The sequence below is a fragment of the Protopterus annectens genome, chromosome 12.part0, assembly GCF_019279795.1.
Source record: "Protopterus annectens isolate FY-2018-M chromosome 12.part0, PAN1.0, whole genome shotgun sequence".
In the NCBI taxonomy this organism is placed as follows: Eukaryota; Metazoa; Chordata; order Ceratodontiformes; family Protopteridae; genus Protopterus; species Protopterus annectens.
In genome coordinates, this window is record NC_056746.1 from 1,137,488,676 (window position 1) to 1,137,516,153 (window position 27,478).

The following is a 27,478-nucleotide window of genomic DNA, read 5'->3' on the forward strand; positions in this document are numbered from 1 at the left end:
AAATGCTTGTCAGGAGATGCAGCAATCACAGCAGGGTCTGCCAGGGGTGGTTTACCTAAGAATTTTTGTACATCTGGAACTTTATAGAATCTGTCTGGTCTCTTTGGGGCAAGTGGTTATGAGTCTGGGTTCTTTGATGCTGAGGTGAATTCATCAAGGTAGGCAGTAATGACTGGTGGGATGGCTGAAGGTGAGGGAGATTGCACTTGGAATAATTCAATGTATTGCTTGTGTGTTCCGGTCATTTGGGAAGTGTCCCATTTAAAGTACTCTTTCATCTTAGTGATAGTCTCCCCAAAGGTGATATCCTCTGCTGTAGAGTCCCCTTCTATGGATTCCTCATCTGGGAAATAACATTTGAGTGAAGAGGCAATTTGGGAAAAATAGGAGATGGATTCCTTTGAGGATGAATATTCAGGGTTCCTGTTGTTCTCCTCCCCTTCATGGGCAGTAGGCAGAGAAAGAGAAGTGGGTGAGGTAGGCCCAAGACTGAACACTGGAATGGTGGGGGGGCATCTAGGAGTTAGTGAAGGATTACCAGTCTGGGATTCCTTCAAAAGGTGGAGTCTGGTGTTTTGTTTTATGCTTCCTTTTCAAAGTAGTAATTTTTCAGAGAAGGCCGGAATTCAGGGGCCTGGGAAACAGTAGGGACTTCAGGTAATGGCACCCCGGTTGGTTGTCCAATGATATCTGGTTCCCCCTCAACATCGGTAGGGACCAACATCAGAGCTATCTCCATGAATGCTCTGGCCATTACTTCCAAACTGGCTTCCTCAAGGAGAGATGTCCAAGTAGACATTTCTATTAGATGCCCCTCGACCCCTAAAATCGGAAGCTGGCAGGATGTCCGATGACCGAGAGGAAGTAGGCCTGGAAACCTTGGCCGTTTTCCTTGGTGGTTCTGTCGGAGTGACAGATTGGGGATACATACTGAGCACAAGTTTTTTTTGAGTCTCTGGTTTTCTAAATATAGATTGAGGGCGGCCAGACAGCATCGGAGAGTCTTGGGGACAAAGGATTGGCAATTCAAGCAAGCAGTATTGTCATGCTCTTGGCCTAGGCAGAAAACGCAGCAGTCGTGCATATCCTTATGCAGAATCTGGCGCCCGCTTCATTTACCCTTCTTAGTTGATAACGGCTAATGTTAAGTACAGCAAACCAAGCTCAAGCAAAAAAAGTCAAAATCCCCAATGGGGTACTTAGCTTCAGATGTCTTCAAATAAAGGAGTGAAGTGATCGATGTGAAGGTCGAACGCAGCTGAAAAGTTCTGAGGTCTGCGCGTGCAAATGTCACATTTAAAGTCCCTGGTTTATGGCCTACATGGGACGTCCCATGCACCTACAGCTGCCAGGCTTAAGCTTTTGCATAGGAGCCGACATTTGGGTTGGCCGAGACAGGGAATCCCACACTAAGAATACTGCAACATAGGAATAGAAGGACATCTTAAAGTAGAACCACACCCACAGACTCAAAAAACATGTTTATTTCATCATGGTTTGGTGTTTCCTACATTTTAACACCACTCTGGGACTATTTACAGGTTTTTAAATATTTGTACACGTAATTTCTGAGTCTAACCACATGGGGTCTGGCATCTTGAAATAATTCTGATTGTTTAGTTTGTCCCATAATGCAGTGCTTGGCTGTAAAAAAATGGTCATGTATGCCTATTTCTTCCTGAAGCTCCTGTCACTGCATTGATTTTACATGCATACACTGCTGTCTTTCAATCACTTAGTCTTAAGTAACATTTCATGCAATTCAGCGACAAAACACAAACAATGCAAATGCCACAGAACAGACTTTCAAAGTGCTTTTTACTGCTGCTTCTTTTTAGAATGGTCAAACTGCAGTGCTTTATGAAGCCTGAATTGTACTACTTCGACTCATCTCCCATCCCCCTTCACACCTAACTTCCCTAGCTGTCTAAGTGCTAAGAGTAATTTGAGCTGTTACCACATGTGATTTGCAGCCCACAACAGGGGACTTGACTCATGTACTGTTTCCTTGTTCTAGCCTTTACTTTCTGTAGGGGAAAGGACCAGGCAGCTGTGACATCACGGCATGGGTGGACTTTTAGGAAGGTCATGGAAATGTCAGTTTGGGGAAGGAATTGGCCAAAAAACTACCTGTATTCATAGGTGTTGATGACATCAATGAAATGGAAACTACAGCAAGTTTCATCAGGGCGGGACAAAAGTTTTTTGAAAGTGAAACCACCACAATGCAGTAAGGTACTGCTCTAGTGGAGAAAAACACTATAAAAATATTTTACATGCTGTACTGTTTATTCATAGCAGGGACAGTAAATAGGGAAAAAAGGACAGCGAAGCTGAGCATTTAATAGCAGAATCCCACTGCTGTCCTTTAAAAGATACACAGACAAATATAAAGGAAAAGTAGAAAATATGCAAATTCATTGATGACCCAAAAAAGTTTTATAGAGAATTGGGAAACAAGGTAAAAGGAATTGAAAGACCACCAAAAAAAGAAATAGATACATTTTGGAGACGTATCTATGAAGATCATGTGGAACATAAAGATGCTAACTGGATAGAAAAGTAAAAGAAAAAATAAGAAGTTTAAAGGTACAGGATATGTAATGGGATGAAGTAACAACTAGAGAGATTGAAGCAAAGTTAGGAAAAGCCTCTAATTGGAAAACCCCAGGCCCAGATGCAGTACCTAACCTCTGGTTAAAAGTATTAACATCTTTGCAGGAAGATTTAGCCATGAGTAAGAATTATTTATATACTCGCACGGAACAGGCATCAACCTGGCTAACAGGAAAAACAATGCTCCTACTTAAGAGTTGACCTGCAAGCAACCCTAAAAATTACAGACCAATAACTTGCCTTCTGATGACGTATAAACTATACATTGGAATTGATGCTGAGCGAGTTGATAGTCATTTGAAAGAAAACAATTATGGCAGCAGAACAAAAGGTCAATAAAAGAAAGTCATACAGAACAAAGGATCATTTGTTTTTAAATAAAGTCATAGTGGAGAACTGTAAAAAGTGGAAGAACTTAAGTAATAAGAGTGTACTTAAAAATGTATAAGATACACCCTACACTGACTGATCATATTACAATAACCATGAAGCAGTGGTAGGCCACTTTGCAATTAAGCCACGATAAAGGACAACTTATTATTCCAGGGATAAAAATCCAAAGGGGGATATTCCAGGGTGACTGTCAGCACTGTTATTCTGCCTTGCACTTAATCCATTAAGCGGTCTACTTAACAGCTTAGGTCATGGCTATAACTTGGCTCCTACAAAACAAAAAAGTGCAAAGACTTACCTCCTCTTTGTCGATGATTTGAAACTGTACCGTACATCAGATGAGAAACAAAGCACAACTGCAAGTTGTCAACACTTTTTCAGATGATGTACGAATGTCTTTTGGTCTTGATAAATGTGCAAAAGCAACCTTTAAAGCAGGAAAACTGCAGCACCAATAAAGCATCAGTTTGGGACAAGAATGAGACATAAAAGAACTTGAACAAGTGGGAGTGTATAAATATTTGGGAATTGATGAAGGATCAACAATAAAACAAACAAATGCGAATAAAACTTAGTAAGGAATACTTTAGAATACTTAAATTAATCCTGAAAACAGCATTGACATCTACAAACAAAATCTAAGTTATAAACCAATTTGTTCTTCCTTTCCTAACTTACAGTTTTGGAGTGATTGACTGGCCCCAAAATGTGTTGCAGAGATGAGATAAGAAAACAAGAAGGATACTTCATGCTCACCAAATGATCTATAAAAATCACTGCATAACAAGATTATATATTCCCCATTCCGAAGGAGGGATGGGTTTCCTTGAAATTGATTACATGTATAGATCTGCAATTGTGGGACTCCACACATACCTTATGATCTCACAAGACAGTACAGCTGTGTACACTTACTATAAATGTAGATGTTAGAGTGTATTCACTGTTGCAGTCATTACATTTGGGTAATCTGCTGGCAGGTTGCCCTGAGTTGGCCTGATTAACTAAGTCTTGGGTCCTGCGTCGGTTGCTGTCCCTTCTTCCATGACGTCAGGTCGTCAGGGGTATGAAACATGCAGCCGATGCAATTTTCATTAGTTTTTCTTGCCCCAGATGTCAGGTGCCCCCCAAATGGGGAGCAATGTATATATATATATATATATATATATATATATATATATATATATATATATATATATATATATATATATATATACATACACACATACACACACACACGTAATTTAGAACACAAAAAATATACCCCTAAATAAAAGCAAATACACCAAAAAGGCTTTTAAGCATAGTAAAAGGAAGAGGTAGAAAAATAGGGGGCTGGAGGGTGGGTAACCAGGACTGCAACAGTGAATACACTCAAACATCTACATTTATGTTAAGTGTACACAACTGTAGTATGCTCTTCGTGTTTCACTGTTGCAGTCATTACATTTGGGTAGAATCCCAAAGATATGGTTGGGAGGATGGAATTATACAGCATAAGGAACAGCTATAAGGCCCTGTAGAACAGCAGTGGCAAAGTCTGCTCTGGATTTAGAGAAGAGAGGTAAATGGTAATGTTTGGTGAACGTATGAACTGAGCTTCAGGTAGCAGATTCTAGAATGTCTCTGGTAGGAACCCCTCTAAGAAAGGCTGCAGAAGTAGATGCAGCCCTGGTGGAATGGGATCTGATCCCCTTGGGGACAGGTTTACCATGGTGCATGTAGCAGAAACTAATACAATGGCTTATCCATTTTGAAATAGTCTGCTTTGAAAACAGCCTTCCCCTCTGCCCCTGCAGCAAATGTCACTAGTAATTGCTCAGATTTTCTTAGAGATTCTGTCCTGTTTAAGTACAATCTTAGTTGTCTGTGTACATCCAATTAATGCAGAATCCACTCACCCTTGTTCGGTGGATTTGGAAAGAAGGTTGGCAGATGAATAGTCTGATTAAGAACCAAATTAGACACCACTTTAGGCATAAAGGATGGATTAGTCCTGAGAGCCACCCTGTCCGGGTAAAATATAATAAAAGTCTCCACAGCCATGAGAGCCTGTAGTTCCGAAATCCTTCTAGCTGAAGTGACTGCTAAAAGAAAAGCAGTCTTCCAAGAGAGAAATTTGAGGACTGCAGTAGCAGGCGGCTCAAAAGGAGGCAGAGTGAGTTTTTCAAAAACAAAATTGAGGTCCCATGCAGGAGTTGGTGCTCTCCTGGGAGGTCTTACATTTTTGGCCCTTGTGAGGTACTGCTTAAGCAGGGGATGAGAAAAGAGGGGAGGCTCTGTTTTGTAATGAGCTGAAAGGGCAGAGGCATGGATTTTGATGGAAGAAAATTATAGGCCCTTGCGAAACAACTCAGTTAAATATTAAAGAATCTGTGGAATATTGGGCATTGCTGTGCTTATTCCTTGTGCTTGGTTCCAGGCACAGAATCTTTTCCATTTGTCAGCACAAGATTGTCTAGTGCTAGGCCTTCTAGCCTCCAAAGTGATATCCATCACAAGTTTGCTGAGAGATGCAACTGGTGAAATTAGTTTATTAGCCACGCTGCAAGATTCAGAGTTTGGAGCAGAGTCTGCAGAATTTGATAGTTCTACTGAGACAATAGATGAGGTGTCTGAGGCAGGTACCACGGAGGAAGGTGCGACATATTGCGTAGGAGCGGGTACCAGTGTTGGCGAGGCCAGTCTGGAGCAATCAGAATCATTTTTGTTTTTTCCTGTCTGACTTTTAGTAAGACCTTGGAGAGCAGAGGCAGAGGGGGAAAGGCATAGACTGATAGGTTCTTCCAGCTGAAGGATACAGCATCCACTTTCCAAGCTGTTTTGTGATGAATTCTTGTGTAGAATTTGTCCAACTGATAGAACTTTTTGCCTCACCCCAAAACTATGTCTGGGCTCCCCCATTTGCGTGTCAACATGCTGAAGATTTGTGGATCCAGTTTCCATTTGTGTGGGTCCATAAGATTTCTGCTTAGTTCGTCTGCCAGAGTATTTTGCTTTCCTGGCAGGAATTGAGCCTGCAGATGTATTTGATAAGTCAAGGCAGTGTTCCACAAAGCCATGGCTAGTCTGCAAAGGGGGTAGGAAATGGGTACCCCCCTGCTTGTTTATGTACCACATAACTGTGGTGTTGTCGGTCTTTATCAGTAGTTGTCCTGGATGAAGATGGTCCTTGAAGGCTGCCAGAGCATTCTGTACAGCTAGCATCTCTTTCTGGTTGATATGTAGGTGCATTTGATTTGGGCTCCAGTGGACCTGAATGCATCTCCCTGCCAGATGCACCCCCCCCCCAAGCATAATCTGATGCATCTGTTGTCAGGGTTTGGGTGGCAGGGGGGTTGAATTAATGACTGTCCCTTGTTTTGGTGGCAGGCCTCTGCCCACCATAGGAACTCTTGCTGCAGGCAAGGAATGATAGGAATCACTGTTTCCAGGCTGTGACAATGTTGATTCCATACGTTTTTTAGGTACCATTGAAGTTTCCTCATATGCAGTCTTGCATATGGAATTATTAGAATGCAGGATACCATGAACCCCAAGGCCTGCAGAATTTGTCTTGCAGATAGCTGGCTTTTTGTGGCTACTTGTTTGAAGTAAGTCATCAAATGAATTTGTTTTTCTGGCGTAAGGTAAATCATCTGAGCAGTTGTACTGAAGCTTGCACGCAGGAATGTAATTATTTGAGAGGGTACCAGTTGTGATTTCTTTTTGTTTATGGTGTACCCTAGACAAGTTAGAAGTCTTTTTACAAATGCCAGATGTTTTAGAAGAGTGTTTTTGTTTTCTGTCTGAATTAGACAATCGTCCAGGTAAGGATAAATTTGAATGTTTCTGTCTGCAAAATGCAATTACTGGTGCCAGGCACTTTGTTAAGACCCTGGGTGCAGTAGATAAGCCAAAGGGCAGTGCAGAGAACTGGTAATGCAAATTGCCTGCTTTGAAGCAGAGGTAACTTCTGCAAGATTCCCTAATTGGGATGTGCGGGTTAGTCTCTTAAGTCGAGAGTTACCAACCTGGCATCCTTGCCTAGCATAGGCAGAAACTGTTGTAGAGTCCACATCTTGAATTTTGGAATGTCCAGGAATGTATTTAGAATGGATAAGTCCAGAATTGGATGCCATGATTTGTCTTTTCTAGGTACCAGGAAAAGTCTTGAATAAAAACCTTGTCCCTTTTCTTTTTCTGGTACTGGATGAATAGCCCCCATATTCATGAGGGACATAACTTGTTTCTGGGCCTCTGCCCAGTGATTTGGAGGCAGATCTGGCCATCCGTTTGGGATTGGCAACGTGTGGAAATGAAATCTGCATCCCTGGGATACTATATTTAGAACCCACTTGTCCTGGGTAATTAGTTGCCAGTTTTGTGCATGAAGTGCCAGTTTTCCCCCCAAAGGGGCAGCCAAAAGTTAAGTGATTGGTGAATGTAGAGGAAAGTCATTGAGACTGTTTACCGTAGGAAGATGCCTTGTTACTTCCAGATTTGGAGGTGGAGGTACCCCCTTGTTTTGTTCTAGAATCCTGTGACTGAAACCTGGAACCTTTGGAGTGTCTGGGTTTGGCCTGAGCAGCTCTGGAGGGTACTGTAAAGGACCAATTCTTAGTAGGCCAGTACCTACTGAACCTGGGTGGCTGCACTTGTAGGAAATCTTTTACAGTTTGCACAGATTTAGCTTTTTCTTCCATTTTTTTCAAAACTTCTTCTGCCTTATTACCAAATAGACTGTCCTGTTGTAAAGGAGCATCCAACAATTTTGCTTTAACATGATCAGGCAGATTTTGCTCCTTGAGCCAAGCATGCCTTCTTATCACAGATCCAGTTACAGCGGCCCTACAAGAGGCCTCCAAGGAATCAAAACCACATTGCAAAGTATGCTTGCCAACCTGTTCAGCTGAATACAATAAATCCTATAACTCTATTTTCCACACAGTCAGAAATTAACATCATTTTCTGTTTAAGTAATCCCATGACATGCTGCTGATATTTAAGCATATGAAATTGACAGTTTAAAGCCCTGATTGCCAAGGTTGCAGACGTGTAAACCTTCTTACCCCATTTACCCAGCGCCCTGGAGTCTCTATTAGAAGGGGTATGATTTTTAGCAGTAGAAGCCTTAATGCCCTTGGGACACTGAGAAATGGTTTCAGGGTCAGCAGTAGGGTTTTTAAAGAGGAATTTGTGGGAGTCAGGAACTCTGTAATATCTGTCTGGCTTACTAGGAGCCGGAGGCAGGGAATCAGGAGCCATGCTGGATTTTGAGAAAACATCAACAACGTCTAGAACAGGAGGTATAGCCAAAGGCCTATGCTGAGGAATTAGAAGGAAATCAATAAGCCTTTTTAGATTCTGAAAAATCCGGACTCTCCCAGTGAAAGTGTTCCCTTAAGGTATGCAAAGTTTCTCCAAAAGAAAAATCCTCTGGAGGATAGGCAGAAGGGCTGGAATCTTCTGCATCAGAGTCCTCATAAGGTGGAATAGATAATTCCTGATCAGAAGAGAAATCAGAAGAAATAGAAACCTGATCTGATGATTCATAGTCAGTGCCTTGCCTAGGCCTCTTAGCAGGAGGGGAATGGGAACCCCTGATCAAGGTAATTAAATCCCCAGCCATTTTGATCATTTGTTTTTTAGGCATAGGGGCCTGTGCACGTGGTCCAAGCGTTGGTTTTTTAGACATAGAAGTTGATTTTGGCCTAGGTTTTGAAGATGGCGTCGGTTTAATATACAAATCTTTAGGCCTGAAAACACCCTCAGAAGCCGGTGCCTGCTCAGCGGCTCTGGACCCATCTAAGGTAGAGACATCCGCGGGTTCAATACTTAAAGTGTCTCGCGGTACACCGGACTCCAAATGGGTCTCAGTAGAGGCCTGCGAATCAAAAGTTGCGGGTATCAGGGGCTGCGAAAGCGCCTGAGTACTGGCGAACTGGTAACTGGCTTAGGAGAAGCTTAGTCTGTTTTGGACCTCGATGGTCTGTCTCTGTCTTTTTCTTCGCTTTTTTTTATGCATTCCGGTAGTCTGATTGCTAACCGATGACATTTCTGGATAGTTAAATCTTGAGCCAAAGTATTCTGATGCAAAAATATACAGACGCTTAATAGTGCGTTGGTTAAATTTAGCACAAAACCGACAGCAAGGCACGTTGTGGTCAGGGCCTAGGCAAGGAATACAGTACAAATGAAAATCCTTATCAGGTATTTGCTTCCCACAAGTAATGCAATTATTAACTTTTACTGACATCGGTAAGGAGCAAGAAAAAGATTCCCCAACGGGGTACTTCGCTTTAGGTTGAAGACTTCGGTTCTGAAACTCGAAAATGACAATTTCAGGAGTCGGCCGACCGGCACTTGCGAACTACTTCTGCTTCGGGCACCGCGTGGCAAGAAAGACTGGGGAAAATGGCGTCGGCTGCATGTTTTATACCCCTGACAACCTGACGTCATGGAAGAACGGACAGCACCTGACGCAGGACCCAAGACTTTGTTAATCAGGCTGACTGAGTACAACCTGCCAGCAGATTACCCAAATGTAATGACTGCAACAGTGAAATACGAAGAACATCCAAATGTAGTGAAAGTTTTGAGACTTGAGGAAAATAAATCTAAGATGACTTCCCTGCTTAAACTAGCAGAAGCATATCAGCATCAAGCAGGAATGGAAATCAAACCAAAATTAGATAAAAATCAGACAGCAACTGAATGTGCCAAAAAAACGAAAGAATATAAAGTGAAAGACCAGATAAGAAGGCAAGAAATGTGGAAAATGCATAAATATAGCTGCAAGTAAAGAAAACTCCTGGAAGAACCTCATGTTGATCAGGAACATTCACAGGAATGGTTAAGAAGAGGCAAATTCAAACCAAGACATGAAAGGTTAATAATGGCAGCCCAAGATAGTGGGCTACGTACATACTGGTTTACAAAGTCCATTAAACATGTGGGAGAAATAGACAAATGCAAGTTTTGTAAAACAGAATTCTAAACAGTTGCATACTTCATTGCTGGTTAGGCATAATAATTTGGCAAGACTCGTGCACTGGGGACTATGTAAAAAGTGGCTCAAAACACTGGAAGCATGAGCCACAAAGCATCATAGAAAATGAAGTCTTGCTCACATTGGATCACCCATTACCTACAGTTCACAGGATAGATTCTAGAAAAAGTACAGTTTTGTACCTACCATAAATGTAGATGTCCGAACTGGATAGCATCTGCAGTCATAACAACTGGGTTGTCCTGTCGTCAGGCAGCCCTTCAGTCGGCCGGATTCCAAAGTCCGGGTCCGGCTTCGGCTGATGTCGCACTTCACCCGACATCATCTCTGTTGGTCTTCGGGTATAAAAGCATCAGCCGACGCCATTTTCCTCAGTGTTTCTTGCCCCAGATGCCAGTAGCCCTCTTGAAGGCTAAAATTTGGATAGATGCCAATGTTTCCAAAAAGATAGAGGTAAACACAAAAATAAGCATGTATGTACATATATACAAACAAATACACCATAAAGACTCCCCACCAGCTAGCTATTAGGAGGGTAAACACCCTAGGAGTACCACAGAGGGAAGGAGGGAGGGTAATCCTGACTGCAGATGCTATCCAGTTCGGACATCTACATTTATGGTAGGTACAAAACTGTACTATGTCCTTCATGGATGCATCTGCAGTCATAACAACTGGGTAGAATACCATAGCCAACTAGGGAGGAGGATAAAAGTAGATTATGGTGTGTTTAGGATCCTTTGCAGTACAGCAGTGGCAAACCCTGCTCGGGATCTGGAATATAGAGGCAAATTATAATGCTTGGCAAATGTATGCACGGAGGTCCAAGTAGCCGCCTCAATAATGTCTTTGGTTGCCACTCCTCGTAAGAAGGCTGTGGTAGTGGCTGTTGCCCTTGTAGAATGAGGTCTTATGTTCTGTGGAATTGGTTTTCCATGGAAGGAGTAACAGAATCGTATGCAATTTCCTATCCATTTGGAGATTGTCTGTTTGGAAATAGCTTTTCCTTCCCTTCCTGTTGCATAGGCTACAAAAAGTTGGTCAGTCTTTCTGCTATTTTTGTTCTGTCCAAGTAGTAGCGTAGCTGTCTATGTACATCCAAGGTATGCAGTATTCTTTCCCTCTGTTTTGTGGGTTGGGAAAGAAGGTAGGTAGGTGGATTGCCTGGTTTAAAGACACTCTGGATACCACCTTAGGCATAAATGTAGGATTAGTCCTCATGGACACTATCTTGGTGGAAGATTAGGAAGGGTTGCACTGCCATTAAGGCTTGTAGTTCTGAAACCCTCCTTGCTGAAGTAATTGCCAGTAGGAAAGCAGTTTTCCATGACAGGTGTTGTAGGTCTGCTGTTGCTGCTGGTTCAAAGGGTGATAGTGTCAACTTTTCTAGCACAAAGTTTAAGTCCCAAGCTGGTAATGGTGGTTTCCTTGGAGGTTTTACATTCTTGATTCCTCTGAGGAACTGCCTGAGCAAAGGGTGCGAAATGAGAGGTGGTTCAAAGCTGTATTCTGCTGAAATAGCTGATGCATGTATCTTGATGGAGGAGTAGGACAGGCCTGAATGAAGAAGTTCGCCAGATACTCCAGAATGTTAGGCATATCTATGTTTGACACAGCTTTTCCTCTTTCCGTACTCCAAATGACAAACCTTTTCCATTTTCCAGCATAGTTCCTTCTTGTTGAAGGTCTGCGTGCTTCAAGAATAATGTCTTTAACTCTTTGGGAAAGTTCTGGATTAGCTGCTGCTATGTGATGTTCCATGCAGTCAGTTGCAACGTTTTTAGGTTTGGATGTATGATGCTGTAGTTGTTCTGAGTTAACATCAAAGGCATCATGGCTATTGGCCACATATTGTTCGAGACATGCTCCTCAGCAGTGGGTACCAGTGTTGTCTTGGCCAGTTCGGAGCTATCAGGATTATCCTTGGGCGTTCTTCCTTGATTTTAGTAGTACTTTGTGTATCAAGGGAAGAGGTGGGAATGCATATGCTGTTAGGCCTTTCCAGCTGAAGGAGAGCGAATCCACTTTACATGCTAGTGGGTGGAATGTCCTTGTGCAGAACTTTTTGAGCTGGTGATTGAGAGGTGATGCGAATAGATCTATCCGAGGCATTCCCCATTTCTTTGAGATGGTCTTGAAGATGTCCGGGTGCAGCTTCCATTCGTGGGCATCCGATGTGGTTCTGCTTAATATGTCTGCTAGAGTATTTTCTTTTCCCGGTACAAATATTGCCTGTAACTGGATGTTGTAGCTGAGTGCCAGGGTCCACAGCTCCAAAGTCATTCTGCATAGGGGGTATGAATGAGTGCCTCCCTGTTTGTTGATGTACCACATGACTGTGGTGTTGTCTGTCCTTATCATCAACTGGCCCTCTTGGAGAAATGGTTTGAACTTTTGGATTGCCAGTTTTACTGCCAGCATTTCTTTTAGGTTGATGTGCAGGTGAAGTTGATCCTGTGTCCACAATCCTTGCACGCATTTGTCCAGCATGTGGGCCCCCATCCTAGGTCTGAAGCGTCTGTTGTGATGGTCTGGCTTGCTTGACATCTGCGAAAGGGTAGGCCTGGGTTTGACTGACATGCCTGAGCCCACCATAGGAATTCCTGCTTTAAGCATGGAATTAGTGGGATTTCTGTTTCTAGGCTGTGTCTGTGTTGGGACCATAAATTCTTTAGGTACCACTGTAGTTTTCTCATATGTAGTCTGGCAAATGCGACCAAGATTATGCATGATGCCATGAAGCCCAAGGCCTGCAGTACTTTTCTTGCTGTTAACTTGTTCCGCTTTTGTTAGTGCCAAGAAGTAAAGAGGGAGTTCTTTTGTTTTTCTGTAGTCAGGAATGCCATTTGTTTTACTGTGTCCAATTCCGCCCAAGAATGTCCTTGTTTGGGATGGTATCAGCCTTGACTTTTGTAAATTGACTGTGTATCCCAGTGCTTGTAGCAAGTAAATGACCCTTTGTAAATCTGTTGTCAGCTTGCTTTTGTTGTCCCCTTGTAGCAGGCAGTCGTCCAGGTATGGGTAAATTTGAATTCCCTGTAGTCTGCAATGGGCGATTACTGATGCCAGGCATTTTGTGAATACTCTGGGCGCAGTAGATAAGCCAAAGGGCAATGCTGAGAATTGATAGTGCTCTGATCCTGCAAGAAATCTGAGGTATCTTCTGCAGATTGGTCGAATGGGGACGTGCAGGTATGCCTCCTTGAGATCTAGAGTTACCAGCCAAGACTCCTTGCCCAGCATGGGAAGAAGTTGCTGTAGGGTCAGCATTTTGAATTTTGGGACAATGATGTATGTATTTAAGGTGGACAGGTCGAGAATTGGTCTCCAACTTTTTCCTTTCTTGGAACTAGGAATAGTCTGGAGTAGAACCCCTTTCCTTGCTCTGCTGTTGGCACTCTTTCCACAGCTCTCATGTTTGCTAACTCCATTATCTGTTGTAGTGCCTCTGTTTTTGATTTGGAGGTAGATTTGGCATTCCTCTTTGACTGGTAAAGTGTGGAAGTGAAACCGGTAACCTTGATCTATGGTTTGTAAAATCCACTTGTCTTTTGTTATGTAGTGCCAGTTCTTTGAAAATAAGGTTAACTTTCCGCCTAGAGGAGCTGCTATTTGTTCCCTGGTAGGCGGATTTAGGGTTAAGTCACTATGGTTGTGCTGATGTAGTGGCAGTGGTTGTGTCTGTGCCTCTGTTGTTACCTTGCCACTGTCGTCCTCTGTAGGCACCTCCTCTGGATTGGTTTCTGCCTCTGGAACGTCTATTCCTGCCCCTTTGAAACTTTGTGGAGTCAGGAAAGGACCAATTTTAGCCAGGCCAGTTCCTGCTAAACCTTGGGGGTTGAACCTGCAAGAAATCTTTAACCGTTTGAACAGATTTTGCCTTTTCTTCCATTTTCTTCATAATCTGCTGGGCAGGTGTACCAAACAAACTTGTCTTATCCATAGGAGCATCTAGCAACTTAGCTTTAACATGATCCGGTAAAGCTTGCTCCTTTAGCTATGCATGCCTTCTTATCACTGTGCCAGTCATGGCTGATCTAAATGAAGCCTCCAGTGCATCATAGCCACATTTTAAGGAATGGTTGCTAACCTGTTGTATGTTATTTACCATTTCTAATACATATTTCTTATCAAGAGATTCATCAGTGGTTAGTTTTTAGTTAACTGATCAAGCATAAACTCTTGGTATTGTATCATGTGAAACTGACAGTTTAAAGCTCTAGCTGAGAGAGTAGCTGAAGTGTAGACCTTTTACCCCATCTGTCTAATGACCTTGCTTCCCTTTCAGAAGGAATAGGGTTTTTAGCTATGGTCGGCTACTGCCTTGGGACCCTGGGATATAGTTTCGGGTCTGCAAGTGGGGCCTTGTAAAGGTGGTGATGAGTATCTGGCACCCTGTAAAATCTGTCTGGTTTGGCAGGGGCTGGGGTAAAGAATCTGGAGCGGAGCAGACATCATTGAAAGCATCATCCACCACAGAGAGAACAGGAGGAATAGCTAAGGGCCTGTGCTGTGGGAGGTGCAGAAAGGTCCTAAGTCTTTTACTGGAGTCTGAAAAATCCTGTTGCTGCCATTGGAACTGCTCGCATGGCATGTAAGGTTTCCCCAAAGGAGAATTATTCTGGTGGGGAAGCAGCTGGAATGGATTCTTCAGCATCAGAATCTTCAAAATTGGAGAAAGGAGCCTCTGGCTGGTCAGTTATGTCTGATTCGTCAGCAGAATCATCAGAGGACACTGGCTCAGGGGCTCTGCCCTAGGTCTCTTCTCTGGGGCTGAGAGGCCCTGTCTGGGTGAGATTGAGATCCTCTAATTAAAGAAATTAAATCTTCTGCCAAAGTAAGCATTTGAGAACTAGAAGAGGGCCTGGTTGTGGGGGTTTAACAGGCACTGTCTTAGTAGTCTTGGCTGCTTTAGCCCTGGCGAAGGCCTTAATGGACATGGCTGCTGGAGGCCTAGCAGCACCACGTGCTGGGGTAGAGACATCCAAGGAATGGTGTCTGATAAGTCAGTGGCAACCACCGTAGTGGATAAAATTTCTGAGGCCGATTCAAGAGTGATAGCAGGGGCCTCAGTTGTAGAGATAGGTTCAGCTGTACTTTGATCAGTTTTCTCGGTTTCGCCGAAACAGAGACACTCGCGGTTTGCTTAACCATGGTTTCGGCCGAAACCGCGGACCGCGAGTGTCGGTCTTTATCTTTGCGTTTTGGCAGATTGGGTAGTCGGAGGATCCGGCGGCATAATGTACGCAAAATCAGAACCGAAAAACTGTTCTGCAAACTCCGACCGTCGCCTAAGCGTTCGTCGGTTGAAGGAAGCACAGGCGAACAGGCTGCTACGTCGTGGGCTGGGCCTAAACAAGGCAGACAATAAGAGTGGAAATCTTTATGAGGTATTTGTTTCCCACAGGTTAAACAATTATTAACTTTTTCTGACATCGGCTGAGGCAAGAAAGAGTCCCCAACGGGGTACTTAGCTTTAGAAGTCTTCGAAGTAGTATTCGGTAGAAGTAATCTCTGGATCCGACCGACCGGCACTTGCGAACAGCTTCTGCCACGCGGCAAGAAAGACTGAGGAAAATGGCGTCGGCTGATGCTTTTATACCCGAAGACCAACAGAGATGACGTCGGGTGAAGTGCGACATCAGCCGAAGCCGGACCCGGACTTTGGAATCCGGCCGACTGAAGGGCTGCCTGACGACAGGACAACCCAGTTGTTATGACTGCAGATGCATCCATGAAGGACATCTGGATATAGTGGTCCATGAAAAGAAGACAAAAGTAGCATTTATCATGGAAATTGCCACACCCACTGACTACAGTGTCTTGCATACAGACACAAGATCATAAAATATCAGGATTTGTAGGCAGATACAACAGCAATGTGGAAGAAAGATACCCAGACAGTTCCAACAGTAGTAAGAGCAACAGGTCTTGGGCACATTGTGGATTCTGAGAAGAGCACTTCTGGCTGACATCAAAGATTGAAACAATACTAATTTCAAAAACTTTAACAGTACTTCGACTTAGGAATGGGGACCATTCCCAACACAGTATTAGAAACCCGAAAGATTTGGAGAAATTAAAAATAGGTTATCTTATACACCAAAACATTTTTATAATAGAACAAATTTTATTTAACCACCTGCTCAAACTCGATCATTTTTTTTTTTTTTTTATTTCTGCTGAACTTGTACTGAATCATGTACAATGACTTCAGGAACCTGCTCAATTACTGAAACAACTGAACTTAACTGCAAAAGTATGGTGCCTATGTCCTCCTGAAGGTGGCTTTTTTTAAGGTATGCTGTCTACCACATTTGCATCTGTAACATGTGCTTTACCCTAGCTAGATGTCCACATACTTTGTGCACTTCTTTAAAATTTTCCAGAGAATCTCAGCAAGTCGCAATAAATCACACCTCTCCTGGCCCAAACCAACAAACGGTAAGGAAGCACACAGACACAGTCACAAAATATCTTCTTTGGTTCATCACACATCTCAAAAATATGCAATGCTGTTTTATGTTTGCCCAAATGAATAGATTACTACCGTAACTTGCATTTAAGCAACAGCTGTTTGCTTGGTATCCAAACATACCATATGACATGGAAGCTTTTACACCAAAATCTTGTACCATTAATACAGGCACAAGGAATAGCATTTTAGCAATGTCCCCAAAAAGAAGATGGTACAACATTATGCTGTTCACAGCAGTTATGGCTTTGCCCTGTACACTGCATCAGTTGTGCTATGTCAAGTGCTATATTAATCCTACTTGTACAGATATATTTTTTTAACCCCACAGAAAATAACTTTGCCATTCTCTGAGAATACCTCAAGACTTCCTGCTCGGTAACATTTTTAATGTCTCAAGTGTTTGCAAATTCAAAGGTGCAAGTCCTACAATACACAATCTCCGGCATAACACAATGTACATACTTCAAACAAGGAAAAATACTTTTTCAACTATGTTCAACTGCTGAAAAAACAACGTAAAGGGTAAAGTTGAGATTCAAACCCAGGTGCTTCTTCAGGCCACTTCTGATGCAACATGCTTGAAACAGAATCATCACCGACGTAAAAAGGCTGTGCCAGATCAATACGGATTAATAGAAAAATCATTCTCACAAGCTGCTCATCCTTCAAGGAGCTACTGTAAAGACTGATGACATTTTTTTTTATCCTTGTAACATGGAATATGACTTGTCTTTTGACCAAAATCAAAAATTCTCTGGAAAACTTATTAAGCACATAAGCTTTCATAAACATACCTTCATTTACTCTGATTTTTTGGGCTTCAAATTTGGCATCTTAGAAGTGATTACAAAAAATTTTAGGGGGGGTAATTGGGCTAATCAAATAGAAGTAAGGGAGTTGAAATGGCAGCTCCGTTTAAAAGCATGCCAGTCCCCTGGTTTGAATGAACACCTATCTTTAAAGTCCATTTTGATAGATAGGGCTTCTAAGTTTTAACTTTTGTTTTATAATTCATTTTCAGTAACATTTAATTTTCAAAACAATTTTTGGTTGAGGTTTTAATGTTCTGTACAATTTATTGTGGGTTGTTTTAACAAGGTTGGTATGTCTATTTCATTGTGTGTATTGTAATTAGTGCTACTATTTAAGGAGCATGCGTAATAAGCACTTTTGGTTTGATAAAGTCTGGATTGAGACAGACGAAAGCGCTCATCTACTACACACCACTATTTCTTGTGATTTTTACCTGGTCTACACTATCGTTCTTATGTGGTTCTATTAAACCTACTTTTGGACTGAACAGTTGGTTGTTTTAATTTCTGGACTGCTGCTGGTATTGGTAGCTTTCATACTCCTGTTAGACTGGTAGTGAGGGGGATCCTGCTAGACAGCCTTCACCCTCAAGCATAGGCCATCCTCCCTGCTTTGTAACAGTTACTCCTCTAGATATTTTACTTTCTGCTTCCATGGTCCGAACTTTACCCATGTTCATTTCTAAACCAACCATTTAACAAAGCTGTACAGAAAGCAAAGAAACATTCTTCCCTAGCAAGGGGTCTGGAGGAGAATGTAATTTGCATGTTGGAGTATCTGATCTTAAAACATTCCAAAAACTCAGATAAAACTTCATAATAATACATAGGTGAATTTGAAATCTTATGGTAATCTTATAGCAGATGCTGCTGATTATCCATTTTTTTTCTTCTGACTAGCTAAATTGAAAAATTATATAGGAAAATTCCTTTTTACTACAACACCCTGCCTTTCCCATTCCCTGATAGCTTCTACCATACAAGGCTCATCTCTGAACAGGTGAAATTTAGTCTTCTAAAGCTACCTGGTCTGAACCTACAGTCATCTTCCTTTTTAGTCTATACATTAGAAAACATACAATGCAATTCATGTTTTAAATCTGCCACATCTCGGCCAGAAACAGACTGCAGTTTATTTCTTCCATTTCTAAAGGCATGGGAGCTTCTGAATATACAGTTATTACATATTTTCAGAAAATATGGACATTATATATGGATATTGTACTGGGTATATCTATTCCTAAATTGTCATCATAGCCTAGACAAACCAAAATGAGTACCTAAGACACTGTACTAATGTACCTTCAGGTGAACGAAATCTTCCATCACTTTTTTTCTCTGATGCTGTCTGAGGTTCTATAACCATAAAAAGCCAACTGGAGTACCTGTACTGCCTGGATTTTCCTGCAAAAGCTGTCCTGTGATAGTACAGTATGCATGTCAATCAAAATATTTTCCTATAGCATCCCTGTAGCTGTGCCCTTACAAATTGTATTCCATCAGGTTCTACAGATGAAGGGACAAGGCAGGAGAAAACTATACCACAATCATTATTATTATTAATCTCCGACAAGACATCATTTTTTTCCTGAACCGAGCCTTCATTTTCACTTGTCACAGCACTGACTCATTTGCATCACTGACATTTCTTCTTTCCAGCCTTGCTTAAGTCAATGTTAAGGGTGTTTCCCGTGCTAATTACTTGTACCTGCAGTGCACTGTGCAACCCTATCCGTTTCCTTTTTTCAGAGTTAACACATTTTATCGAAGAGTCAGCTTTATACTGTAAGGCTGTTGATGGGTCACCATTCTCTTCAGCTATCTGATTTATATATCTGGTTTTAACCCTAGTACTTTTATACTGCTATTACATTGAACTCTTCCTGTCTTACCTCATTTTCATTTGTTTGCAGATTTGGGGAGCTACTGGAAATCATGAGACAGAGAGAGAGAGAAAGATACAGAGCACAAAACATATCTCTTCACAGACCATCTTTCTGCATGCCCCATTCAATGGATAAAATGGTTTACTTCATAGTTAAGGCTGCATCGAAGGCCCCTAACAGGGTACTTGCCCTGTGGAGACCAAAGAAGATCCTCCAGCCTCCCAACGAATTACAAACTACATTAAAGCAAGTTCTAGTTTAGATATTTTTAAGAACAACCTGGACACTTATAATGGGAACTCATGTTCTGGTATATTGGCAAGCTAGAATGGCATTAATGTTCATGCTTGAAATACTTGTATGTATGGAAAGAATAGACTGAGACTCATATGGTTGATTCCATTCTGGTTGCTGCTACCCTTAAAAAGACTCCAACATCACAGTCCAATTATCCCTGGATAAAGAATCAAGTAACACGGTCTGATTTGTGAAGCATGTTTATTCATCCTTAATGTCTTTTTTGAGACAGACAAACTCCCTCATATGTTAAAGTTCCAGCAACAGCAGGCTGACAAAATGATCTAGTCACCAGTTGAGGTACCAGAAAAGACAGGTTAAGCTGCAGTTACATAAATCATCTGGGTTGTCTACAGCTAATATCACCATGAAACTTGCATCATGTTCAGCTGATGCTGTGGCTCAGGAAGCAAGTGCTGGTATTCTTAACAGCCACCACACCTGCCCATATACCTGAATGACTTTCCTCACACACCAAAATAAGCTGGAGAACAAGAAAAAGGAAGACAAAACCATGATCACTAAAAGTTCCAGACACCACAAAGTGATTTTCTAAGATGCAACACGGCCCATGCAACACTGGTTTCATTTCAGCAAATAGCAACAAAACAGCCAAAGATCTGGAAAAGGTCTGCTGTACAACAAGCAATACAGGCAGTGGTCTCCGTTAAAAATTACAAGTTGCTTGGTGTACGACAAGCAACTTAAGACAGTTGATAGGCTTTAGGCTAGGTTCTAAACCAGAGTGGTTGCGCTGTGTTTTCCTGTGATCTTCACAGAAAAAAAACTATTCCACAACACACACTCAGACAAAAGTCATACTTTCAGTATTAAATGTAAGTTAGGCAAGCCAGAGCAGAATGACTGAAAATCAGTTTAGTCTCCATTGCAGTTATTTTATTAATATATTTTTTTGGCAACCTGGAGAAGACCCCCTTATCCCTGCTAAAAAATAAAAGTATGTGGCCCTTGAACTAAAGCAGTGTTAAGGTCGAAGCTCCAAAGTCTTGTTCCAGTCTAAACATGTTTTTTCTTTCTCTAATAGTAATCAGATTACAGATTTTACAAATTTCACAGCAGCAGCATTAAAATATTTTTTCACCACAGCAATAAAACACACAGAGAATGATTACCCACGTGTTATAATTTTATGACCGCATTTACATTTTTAAACAAATGTTTTACTCCCTAGTTCAAACATTTCTAAAAAAATAATAAAAGGGCATATCTCCTGCAAAACATTCAAAGTAGAGTAAGGATCCAATAGCAAAGCAAGAATTACTGTACAAACAGGCGCCAAAGAACTGGAGTGGTGCAGAAGTGCAGCTGCCTCACAGCAAGAGGTTCTCCAGTTCAATTCCTGGCTGGGGTGCCTTCTGTGCAGAGTCTACATGTCCTCCCTGTGTTCACGTGGGTTTCCACCAGGTGCTCCAGATTCCTCCCACATTCCAAATACATGCAGCTAGGAGTTTCTCCCCAGGCCTCTGCTGAAAATGGGCTCTGTCCCAGTCGGACTTTCACAGTAAACAAATGTTAACTAAATAAAAACTATGAAGGGACAGTATTAAACAAGAAAAATGGACTACTATGATCAAAAATGTTTGAAGAGAACTATATAGGAAGATGAAAATGAGAAACTGTATATTAAATATAGCAATTACAAGTTTTTTTTCCCTTGCAAAAATGTGTATTTTTCAAAAACCAGCCTAGGGTAAATTCTTAGCTCATCTACTTCAAAGCACAGCAAAAGATATCTGGAGGGGAAGCTATACTGCACAGTATTATGGAACAAACTGAAGGCTAAACACCTGGGAAAGTTCCAGATGCTGAGTTGCCATTTTCCCAATGGCAACAGACCTGCTGTTAAAGATGGACCTTTTTCATACTACATCAAGAGTGTAAATTTTGACGGGGTTTCAATCCAAGTATCTTGCCCTAAAAATCCTATCATCTTAACTTGTATACCACAAAAATAATGACTATATATTTAAAATCTACATCTCCAAAATCAATAATCATTCAGTATTCTCAAAAAATCATAACACTGCTTTCATTTACAGTAATGGCTTCTACTTCCAAATATCAGAAAGCAATGACAACATTTACTTACCTTAAGCGCCAAGTTATTGGACTCTGTGGCACCACTGGTAAATACTATCTCTCGGTGGTCTGCTCCTATCAGAGCTGCAACTTGCTAATAAAAAATTAAAATAAAGTATCAGTTTTACCACATTGCAGTAGTTCACTGCAAGATTTGGCTGACAAAAGTTCATACAATCCAGTGCAGTATTGAATTTTGCACCATATTTAATAAATGCCTTAAGTTCTCACATAAACCAGCAAATTACCTCAATTCCATTTGCTCTGTAAAAGTAACAGCATTTGAAAGAATACACTTTTCAGGACAGGATTCAGAAAATCTAAAAAGACATGACTCAGAAAATTAAGTGAACCCAAGAGTCCCTGCATAATGGGCAATGATAAACAGTGCTCAAAAGTCTGGTGAGATCTAACCTCTTTCACAAAAAAATGTGTTCATTAAAATACTTGAGCAAAAAACTTAAAGAGGTAGCATTCAGAAAGTTAATGAATATGTTATAATTGTGGTGCACATAAATTCTGCTACTGAGGTGAGATTCAGAAAGTCTGGACTACACTTGCATATGCAGCCTTAAATGAAACCTCAACAACAAATAACTGTAGCATTCTAAAACCTGCTTCCTTAACACTTTTAACAGTTCAACAGCCGTGTATAATCAATACATATCTGAAGTTACTTTTTTACACATGAATGCCCTGAATAACTGCCTACACACCACTGAGCAGCACATTTTATACACTTTTCGGAATCTTTGCGTCCCTAAATCATTCAGGTACCCATATAGTCTGGTGAGTGCAAAAAAATTAATTCACACTCCTCCGGAAACATGATCTGTAAAGAGTCATGCTACTCTATAGAACAGAGCATTGTGTGCAATTCAGTGATAAGTAACATAATACCATAATATACAGGGCACGTGTACAAACACAAGGGAAGGTCCAGTTCAGAGATAATGGAGTAGAAGGCTAACAAAGTAACTGTGCAGCAAGTAGGCAAATGGTGAGCATTACACATGCAAATGAGATGGAAGCATGAAAACCAGTACCGCAGTTTTGAGACAGCTGTACAGTGTGTCAAAGGCTGTACAAAAAGCTGCAATACAATGCCGTGGGATAAACAAGCAAAAGGGAGTGCGCTGTAATGCTTTGGAGGAACAGCTTCCAATACCACCACCCTCCCCTCCAACAAATGCACACATGAAATTAGACCTCAATTCCATCATGCCTCCTTTACAAAGCTGCTATAGCAACACCACAGCTTAACCCACAGTCACTGCTGTGCTAAACTAACAGCAGTACAACCAACAACTTAAAAGGTTTACTTCTGAGACATTAGTCACACTGTACAACACAATTTAATGCAAATCAGATACAGCACAAGGAATAAATAATGAACAGAATGGAGTTCAGTTACTGTATGAACTATATTTACATTTACCTGTTGCTAATACTAGCAACAAAGCTGTATATAAGCTTATGTCCAGCCCATGCAAGCAACAATGCAGTTTGCTCCCACGACTAATCTTTGCACTACAAAAGTGGATACAGAAGGAAGAGCTATAGGGCATTATGCAGTACTACTGAACTGTCCTTGGCTGTTTCTACCATCACTTGCATACTGTGCAACTGACTAATCATTGCCCTACTCTTCTGCATGCTACTTCCATGGAAGCTCCCAATGCCGAACCTGTGCAACCTTAATTAGCTGAAGGCTTAAGACACAGTAAGCAAATTTAAGTTCTCATCTAACAACACTTAAGGAGAACCTACACAAATTTAATTACAGCAAGTCAGTGCCAAATGATATGAGACACAGTGAGCAGCTTTAAGTTAACTGCTTACAATAACGGTGTTAAAATGTCCCCCTTCATGAACACCAGCTCTACTATTTCTAACCTTGGCATGCAGTATCTCTCCGAAGCAAACTATGGAGTCTCACAAATTGCAATGCTGTGCATGCATGAAAAATAGTAAACCTTCCTACCAAAGCAATTTCTGCAGTATTCATAACCCTAGCTGTTGCCATTCCCTGAGCAATATGTCTATAGATGTGCAACTGTGGCATTCAGTGTACCATGGAGAAGAATGGCACACTGGAGTAACTGCTCAGTGTAACAGTCACTTCATGGTATGGAGTACCGAGTGCACATTGTGAGATGTCATTTTGTTGCAATTCATGCATCCACTAATATGGAGCAAACACTGGCCATACAAAGTATGGTTCAGTGTACAAAGAATCACAGAATCTTGCCCTGTGTGTTAGCACCTCATTTCTGACACATTCCTACAAATCAGAATTACACAGAAGTAAAGAGGACGTTTGTGAAGATGTTAAATAATAAGGAACCTAGAAGTGACCCTTGAGGAACTCCCATTTTGACTGGGAGGAAGGGAGAAGTTGCGGAAAGCCATTTAACAGCTTGCATTCTGTTGTATAGGTAGCTGTTGAACGACAAGATGGTAGAACTGGAAAGATTAAGGTTAGAGAGTTTGGAGAGCAGAACAGGGTGAGATACTGTATTGAAAGATTTGGAGAGACCTAGGAAGAGGCAGGAAATGAGTTTGTTGTTGTCTCTAGCTAAGGAGATTGTGTCGGTGAAGGATAAGAGCGTGGTAGTGGTACTGTGGTTAGGACAGAAGTCATGTTGGTGGAGGTGAGTAGGTTTTGTTGTAGGATGTAATCTAGTATCTGCTCGTGGATACACTTGAGTATTTTGGAGAGGGGTGACAGGATTGTGATGGGCCAGAAATAAGGTCGATACAGTTTCCACCTTTGTGGATGAGTATTATATTGAATTGCTTTCAGAGTGAGGGCAATGTGGATTCTTGTACTGATCAATTAATCAGGATGGAAATGAGTAAGGCAATATTAGCTGCTAGCTTCAGGAAGAATGGTGATAGTTTGTCAACAAAAGGACAGCAACGTTTAAGCTTAAAGAGGATGTTTTTTACATGGCTAAAGGGAACTGCTTTCAGTGAGGAGTTGTTTTGGCTGGGGGGAAGAGGGGTTGGTATGTTGAGTGGAGCAAGGAATAGCTAAGAGATTGCTAATGATGTCTGCAAAGCAAGTGTTAAGAATGGTGGGTGTTTCTTCTGGATTATTTGGGCAGGGGTTAGGTGATGTAGGACTACCAGGGTGAAGGATTTGGTTAATAGAGTTCAAGAATTTTTGGGGGTTACTAGGACGGGTAGTGTGAGGTTTTAAGTAAAAGTTTTTCTTGTCAATATTTACCTGTTTTTTGATGATGTTACAAAGTTGTTTATAAGTTTGGAGGTGGATGAGAGATTTAGTACTAATCCAGAGTTTCCAGGCATTGCCTCTATTGTGCATGAGTGAGTGGGTGAACTGGAATAGCCAGGGGGAGAGTGTGCATCATAGACGGCAAAAGAGTTGAGTATGTTAAGGAATATGGAATTGAATTTTTGAAATGCTTCATCTAGGGGTAGGTAGGAGAGAAACAACCAGTTAATAGAGGACAGCAAATCATTGTACAGGTCAGGGTGGAAGTTGGTCAGATAAGAGTTTTGGGGTGGTGATAAAGATCAGGACAGGAAACCAATATTCAGTTAATAACAGAGCTGGAGTTGGTAGATTTTTTAGAGTGGGTGGGAGTAGATATTAGTTGTGTGAAGCTATGTAAGTTTATGTAAGACCTAAGGGAGATGGAGTTTAGAGATAGCTAATTTTTACTGACGTCTCCTAGTACTGTGGTTTCACTGGGAGTGTTCTAAGTCATGAGATAGTATGTCCTAATATAAGAATGTTGTCTCGAGGAGGTGTGTGTGTATATATACATACACACACACACACACACACACACACCATGGTAAAAATTTTGTGGTCAATAAGTTTGCAATTAGCAGCTAAGAGTTCAGCAGGGTGCAGGTGTAGGAGGAGAACTGTTAAGGTTGGATAGGATGAGATGTTCAGAGTAAATTAAGCCTACACCACTACCTTTTTTGTTACGTAGGTCTAGACTAAGGATGTTATAGCCTGTGGGAAGGAAAGCTGTGTCAAAGATGTGGGGTTTAAGCCAAGTTTCTATGAGGGTTGCTATGTCAGGAGAGTGTTTGGTAATCCCGGCATGAAATTCCCTAACTTTGTTGCCAGATGCCATATGCTGCCCGGTTAAAGAAACTCCAGCTCTACTCAGTGGCATACCGCCTGCTCAGAGGCGATCTGTGCCTGACGTATAAAGCCATGTCCAACCCGGAATTAATGGACATGCTGCACCTCAGAAAATCCAAATCCCATCGAGCTACGCGCTCGAGAGACTTGAACCTCAGCACTGAAATAAATAGGACATGCCAGGGACAGATTCATAACCCAGAGGCTCCCTTCACTCTGGAATAAAATCCCAGTCCAGGTTAGGCAGAGTCCCTCATTGACTCTCTTCAAGAGGAATCTTGTTGAGTGGATGGGAGATCATAGGTTTACCCCGGGTATCACTTCTGTGTCACTGTTAGACAGAGGCACAGTATACTAACCTCGAAAAAGGGCATAGCAAAATTAATTTAAAATGGGCGGCGAAAGCCAAACACACTCTGGCTAGGCTTATAAATGCCCTAGGCAGATAGCCTAGTATGAACCTATGAATGCTATGTATGTTGATAAAGTAAAGGGTTAGATGTTTAGGGGGTGAAATTGTGCGATATGCAGTACTCAGTGTTCATACTAGTCAAGGGGGTTGGAGATTGGACCAGGGTTGAGGTGAATGTCTCCAAACCAAACAAGGTATTAGAGGGATACAGTATGGTAAAGGGTGACAGGTGAAGGATGTGATGTTTGTGCTTAGATCTTAGTCTGTGTAGAGTGTGGGAGAAAGCTTAAATCTTGGGACGGAGAGAGTTGGCAGTATGAAAAAGTGAGAGAGCCATGGGGAATGAGTAGCAGGTGACAGTGTCTAAGGTATTGTGAGTGTAGTTTTGTGGTCGGAGCAGAGGGTTGATCTCTATGTGGTATGTAGAGAGTTAGTACAGAAGAAGAAGCAGAGATACAGTGGGGAGAGAAGAAAACTTGTAGTATTAAAATATCCTAGTTAGGAGGAGAGTTGGGAGGGAGACTGAGAGATAAGTGAATGACTAGAGTAGTGTAGTAGGGGAGAATGCAGTAAGGTATGAGAGTATTCCAACAGGGTAGTGGAGGAGATAGTTGTATGGAAGACTGCAGGCGAGGTAAAGGGAAAAGGCTGTAGAAGAAAAGGCGTTAGAAAGTTGAAAGTGTAGGGTTCGTTAGGAGATAGAGAGAGTAATTTAGGGGGTATGTAGCTGGGGGGAGGAGATAGAAGAACTGAGAATCTAGGTTAAAGGTTTACAATACAAGGGCAGTGTAGAAAGGAAGTTGTGAGTTTAGGGGGATGAGAAATTTGTGTGGGAGGGGTGTGGAGGAGCTGTTAAGACAGGTGGAAAGTACTGAAGGGCGAATGTTGAAAGGGAAGAGAAAAAGTACAGTTGTGTACATTTACCATAAACGTAGATGTTGAGTGTATTCACTGTTGCAGTCATCACGTTTCGGTTATCCCTGCCAGGGTAGCCTTCAGCCGGCCCGAATACCAGAGGCTTAGTATTTCTGCGTCAGTTGCTATCGCTTCGGGACGGATGTCAAGTTGTCAGTAGTATAAAGTAAGGCAGCCGACGCCATTACATCAGTTTATCAGTTTATCTTGCCTTAACCTTTCAGAAGCCCCAAAGTAGGAGCCAGGTTCTGGTGGAAAAACCCCACCAGTAGAAAGTAAATACCAGTGTGTCTCTTGTAAGGAAAGAGGAGAAAAGGAGGAAGGGAAACCAGGACTGCAACAGTGAATACACTCGAACATCTACATTTATGTTAAGTGTACACAATTGTACTATGTTTTTCGTGTTTCACTGTTGCAGTCATCACATTTGGGTTGATCCCCAAAGCTGA

General features: G+C 41.7%; 1 protein-coding gene across 2 annotated transcripts in view; it reads right to left on the reverse strand.

The window, feature by feature from the left end:
* NFS1 (NFS1 cysteine desulfurase) overlaps positions 1-27,478 on the reverse strand; it is a 2,153,374-nt gene that overhangs the window by 1,731,008 nt on the left and 394,888 nt on the right. For both annotated transcript variants that reach the window (XM_044090162.1, XM_044090161.1), the window contains exon 4: positions 21,584-21,667. In XM_044090162.1, the coding sequence (XP_043946097.1) occupies positions 21,584-21,667 (84 nt within the window). The remainder of the gene's footprint in view (positions 1-21,583; positions 21,668-27,478) is intronic.